This window comes from Chenopodium quinoa, unplaced genomic scaffold (assembly GCF_001683475.1).
Source record: "Chenopodium quinoa cultivar QQ74 unplaced genomic scaffold, ASM168347v1, whole genome shotgun sequence".
In the NCBI taxonomy this organism is placed as follows: domain Eukaryota; kingdom Viridiplantae; phylum Streptophyta; class Magnoliopsida; order Caryophyllales; family Amaranthaceae; genus Chenopodium; species Chenopodium quinoa.
Window position 1 is genome coordinate 3,078,996 of NW_018743032.1, and position 5,862 is coordinate 3,084,857.

The window sequence follows — 5,862 nt, forward strand, 5'->3', positions numbered from 1 at the left end:
AATTAATGGTTTTTGTGCAAAAAAAAAAAAAAAAAAAAAAAAAAATATATATATATATATATATACATATATATATATATATATATATATATATATATATATATATATATATATATATATATATATATACTAATTCTAATCTGTACAGCCAAGTAATTCAGCTAAAATTAGTACTAATAAACACTACGTTAATTACAGCTAAGCAACTGCGAGAGTGCCCTGGCCTGCTCCACCACCACCCGGGTCATCGTCCCTGGGATCTCGAAATGGAGGTTGCACGGTGGAACAAGGGTCATTGTCGTAACGACTCATCATTCTCTCTTCCAACCTCTTCTCCATTTCTTCCATTTGGGCTCTTACTAAGGCATGAACTCGGGCTTGCATCTCGAGTTCAATTTCTTCCCGAAGAGCCTGCACTCTGGTTTCCACCTGATCCTGCATCTGAGAAACAAGGGAGGGCGTGTACTGCATGGAAGATGTGGAAAGTCGACCCATCTGGCTGCCATAGTAAAGATCAGCACTTCCGCCAAGTGATATAATACAGAAGTTATACATAAAACTAAATTAATACAACATCTAAAACATGTATTAACCAAGACCCAAAAATATCATACGCTAAACAAGTTCCACCAGTGTTCCTTCGTAGCTGCAGGAACTCCTCCGAACTGTGAGCTTCACTAGCTCGTTCATCTGGGGTGCCCATCTGAATTCTGCCTGCAAATGATAAAATACAGAAGTTATGCACAAAACTAAATCAATACAATATCTATAACATGTATTAACCAAGACCCAAAAATATCATACGCTGAACAAGTTCCACCAGTGTTCCTTCGTAGCTGAAGGAACTTCTCCAAAGTTCCTCCAAGGGCCTCGGTAGTATTCAGCAATCGTACCGGATACCGCACTCCGAACCTTAGGATCATCAAACCTATAACAAACGGGAAACAACAATGTTAAACAAGTTCGAAAATAGTAATATAAGCCTTGTATCTCATCATCCATATCATGATATGTACGTACCACAGCGTAGTAGGGTCCAAACACGGGAGCTGTGACTCATCCTGTGACTCATCCCGTGGCCCATCTTCTGGAGGAGTGGATGGGGACGTCTAATCCTCACCTAAATTGGCTGCCTCTGCATCGAACATCTCCTCATTCTGGTCGTCGTTGAAAAGGGCGCGGGCGGTCATTTTCTCTTTCCCTTTTACTTTCTTCGACGATTGCCCACTTTTTCCACCCGCCATGACTACCTGAATCAGATGTTAGTAAAATGACAAGATATTATAAATAACAAGTGCAGTGCAACGTAATATGGCTTTTATACAAACACTAAAAAGTTTTACATAAGCCTAATTAATATTTTGATTTTACAATAAGAAGCATACTTTTTAAGGAGATTAACATATTCTCCTACTCAGTACTCTCATCACTACTTTAACTACTAGAGTCATCACTACTATCATCTAATACTACATCGATGTCATCATCATCGTCACTATCACTAGAGCCGATACTAGATTCATCATATTCATCGCTTGAGATCACAAAGTCATCGTCATCGTCTTCATCATCATCATCCCTGGCGTAGTCCGGAATGTCATTCGGTGGGCAAATCGTTGCATGTACTGTTGGGGATGGTGATTGCAGAAACTCTAAGTCCACCGGAGCATCAACCACTGACCGTGCTTGTGTTTTAAACACAGACCACCATTGAACACGGTCCTGTTTCAGGCTAGGGTATGATGCGTAGTACATTTGAGCCACTTGGTAAGATAAGACAAATGGATCATATTTGGGGTATTTCTTAGTATGATTTACTTCGATTAGCCTGTATTGTTCGTGTATGTTCATTCCCCTGCCACAATCCATCCAATTGCACTTAAACAAAATTGTCTTGTACTGTCTCTTGGGTCCCGTGTAGACAAGTTCAATTATGTCGTCTAAATTGCCAAAGTACTCTCCGCCATCCTCACTTGATACACACACACCATAATTCATGGTGAATTTGTGCTTGCCATGGGCATGTGTATGGAAATTAAATCCACCTACAAAAATCTGGCCCCAAGTACGAACTCGCCTGAAGGGACGCATGCACAACGCTCGCAGGACATTCGAATTTGGCTTCTCTTCGACCACCTATAAAGTGGTTGAATATCAATATCACGGTTCCTGAATTCAATGAATTGAAATGCAAGATGTAAAATACAGAATTATTTCACGGTTACACCGCGTATATCACCTTGTGATGAAACCAATTAGAAAATTCAGCTTCGAAGTTCTCCATGACTTCTTCTCTACGCAGGAAAGGTCGAGTACTAAGAATGTAGTCCTCAAACTTCCTACGAGGCCAAACACACAATGTAAATCTACAAAGTCATCATTGTAAATGATCGTATATACGAATACACTGAATACCTAGGCCTAATATACCTTTCGTATTCGCCAAGAATACCGGTGTTTCGTAACACGAACAAATGTGCACACTCGAGTTCTTTGTCATCTAACAACCGAGTTCTACCCTCATTTGACACACGACCACTGTCCTCTTTGAACAACTCTAATATTTCAGCGTCGTCCAATGTAATCTCAACGTCGGCATTCACATTTCGACCAAGATCTCGAGTTTTAGTGTCAACTGTCGACTGAAAGTAATTGGAGCAGAAGTTTGCTATCTCTTTAGTGAGATAAGCATTGCATATGGACCCTTCAACTCGAGCCTTGTTCCCAATTTTCCGTTTCAAATGATTGAGGAACCTGCAATTACAGTTGTTATGTAACTGTATTAACAAGTGATTAGGGTGTAAAACAAAGGATGTGAAATAAGGGTATTTGATTTACCTTTCGAAGGGATAAATCCATCTGTATTGTACAGGACCACATAACTTCCCCTCGTACGACAAATGTATTGGCAAATGCTCCATGGAGTTAAAGAATGCAGGAGGGAAGATCTTCTCAAGCTTGCAGAGGATCTCAGGTATGTTTTTCTCCAATTGCTCCATGTCACTAACTGATGTTGTATAGCAACACAAGTTGCGGAAGAATTGACTGATCTCTGTAATTGCATTCCAAATATGGCCGGGGAGCAATTCCCTCAAAGCTGTGGGCAACATCCTCTCCATGAACACGTGACAGTCATGGCTTTTCATTCCATGGAACTTACACGCTTGCAAATCTACGCATCTGCTCAAATTGGAGGCGTAACCATTAGGGAACCGCAACTGCTTAACCCACTCACACAAAACTTTTCTCTGAGCCTTGTCAAGAGCGAATGGAGCCTTTGGCATGACCTCTTTTCCTCTATCATCCTCTTGAAGATGAAGCTGGGGACGTTTACAATATTTGGCAATGTCATTCCGAGCAGATGGCGTGTCACACGTATGCTTTTTCACATCCATTACAGTGTGAATTAACTGATCGAAGAAGTTCTTCTCCATGTGCATGACATCTAAGTTGTGACGAATGAGGAGATGCTTCCAATATGGGAGCTCCCACAAGGTGCTTTGCTTGAATCACCCCTTCTTTTCATTTTTCAGCCTCTTAATTGAATCGGGTCCATATGTAGCCTTCGGGAGGTCCTTCACACATTCCCACAGCTCCTCTCCTGACATGATGTGTGGAGGGGCACCTTTCCCTACTTTGTTTTTACAGAATGCAGTTTTACTGTTCCGAAAAGGGTGATATGTCGGAAGGAATTGTCGGTGGCAATCAAACCAAGTAACTTTACCACCATGTTCGAGCCAAAATGCTTTGCTCTTCTCCATGCAATGTGGACAAGCTTTCTTACCAGCTGTGGCCCAACCAGACAACATGCCATAAGCCAGGAAGTCACTAACGGTCCATAGGATGGCTGCTCGAAGATTTAAATTATGTTTCTTCGAATTTCATAAGTTGCCGCGCGAACTTCCCACAACAGTTTCAACTCCTCTATCAACGATTGCATGTAAACATCCAAGTTGCCCTTAGGGTTTTTAGGACAGGGAACGAGTAACGAAAGGAACATGAATTGTCTTTTCATGCACATTGAGGGAGGCAAGTTATAAGGGGTAAAAATGACAGGAGAACAAGAATATTGTCCCCCAAACTTACCATGAGGAGCAAAACCATCTGTACACAAGCCAAGTCTCACATTACGAGGCTCGAGAGCGAACTCTGGAAACCGACAATCGAGGTGTTTCCAAGTTGCACTGTCACTAGGGTGTGCCATTGTGTCTTAAACTCGGGGATTTTTCAAATGCCATGTCATTTCCTCCGAAATGTTCTTCGTTGCAAATAGTCTTTGCAACCTGGGTGTGATCGGGAAATAAAACAAAACATTCAAAGGCACTAGGCTACCTTTGGAAGTCTGCTTGTATCGGTCGCTGCCACACACCCTGCATGCTGACAACTGAGCATCATCCTTCCAAAACAACATACACCCTTTCGAGCATGCATGAATCTTTTGATGGGACAGTTCCAGCCCCTTCACAATCTTCTTCACCTCGTAAAAAGTGTCGGCCATATGGCTGTTGTTCGGAATCGCCTCACTTAGCAAAGAAGCAAACCCATCGACACATCTGTGAGGCAAATTATACTCACATTTTAGACTAGTGATTCTAGCGGCCATCTCAAACACAGACAAAGAACTCCCTTCGTATAATGGCCTTTCAGAAGCCTTCAACAAATCCAGAAAATGCTTAGCAGTTGCATTAGGCTCCTCCTCTGATGAAACACTAGCCTCCTCGGAGTGCCCCTGGTCTAAACTATGACCAAAAGCATCAAAGACCATGTCACGATATTCATTGGACCGCCGTTTGGGAACTCCCGGATACCCTTCCCCGTGACACATCCACTCATAGTAGTTAGGTGTGAAACCCTTGTGATACAGATGAATTTTAACCGTATCCGCATCCCAAAGGCGTTTGTTCTTACATTTAACACATGGACACCTAACTTCATTCGGGTTACTACTCTCAGGATGATCTGCGACGTACTGAATGAATTCATCAACCCCGTTCACGAACTCGGGATTAATAATTTGCCCAACCATCCTTTCATACATCCACCTACGTTCTCTTCGTTTCATGATTACAGCTTCTACATAGCTCACGCATATGTACAATCACATTAATCATAAACCGTATTTCGCAGTCATTATCCACCAAAGCGTTATGGAAATGCAAATGAGATTTGAAATGCTTCCAAAGGGTCCTTATCACTCCAACCTAACCCATCCATGTACGTTTATTCTCACTAGCGAATGTAACCCAGGTTTTCAATTCTATGGAAAATCCGCCAGCATTTCCGTACAGTTCTCCAAGTACACTATGTAGGCGATTAAACACACCTACATATGTACCCAGAGAACACGGTAGAGAAATGCATGAAAAGGCAGGATTTTCCCTAGAATAAAAAACAAGGCTTACATTCACCACCTAAGTGAGAATAAGCGTACAAGGACAGTCCCAACCGGGGACTATTCAAGACATACTCCTAATGTGTATGCCTTGAACGGGTATCTAGGCATATGGTTATGCAAATGATTCATTTATTACATATATATATATATATATATATATATATATATATATAAAGTGAAGGACACATGCATTTTACTAAACAGAGATATATCATAATTAAACTAAACTAAGTAAATAAATAAGAACGCTTATTAAATATTATATTAAACATTATATCAAACAAAAATATTAAACTAAATACACTAGCATACACTTTATTAAACAAAAATAAACTAAGTTTAACTAAACTAAACTAAACTAAAATAAACTAAACTAAACTAAACTAAAATAGACTAAACTAACATATTAAATTACCCTAAACTAAACTAACATGTTATAATACAATAATTAAGAACTAAACTTAAAT

General features: G+C 40.5%; 1 protein-coding gene across 1 annotated transcript; it reads right to left on the bottom strand.

The window, feature by feature from the left end:
• Positions 1-1,434: 1,434 nt before the first annotated feature.
• On the bottom strand, positions 1,435-3,395 carry LOC110730369. Its single transcript, XM_021910157.1, has 4 exons — positions 2,839-3,395; positions 2,431-2,754; positions 2,240-2,339; positions 1,435-2,136 (listed from the first exon to the last, which is right to left on the bottom strand). Exons 1-4 carry the CDS (start codon positions 3,393-3,395, stop codon positions 1,435-1,437), a joined length of 1,683 nt encoding a protein of 560 aa, XP_021765849.1.
• Positions 3,396-5,862: the final 2,467 nt, after the last annotated feature.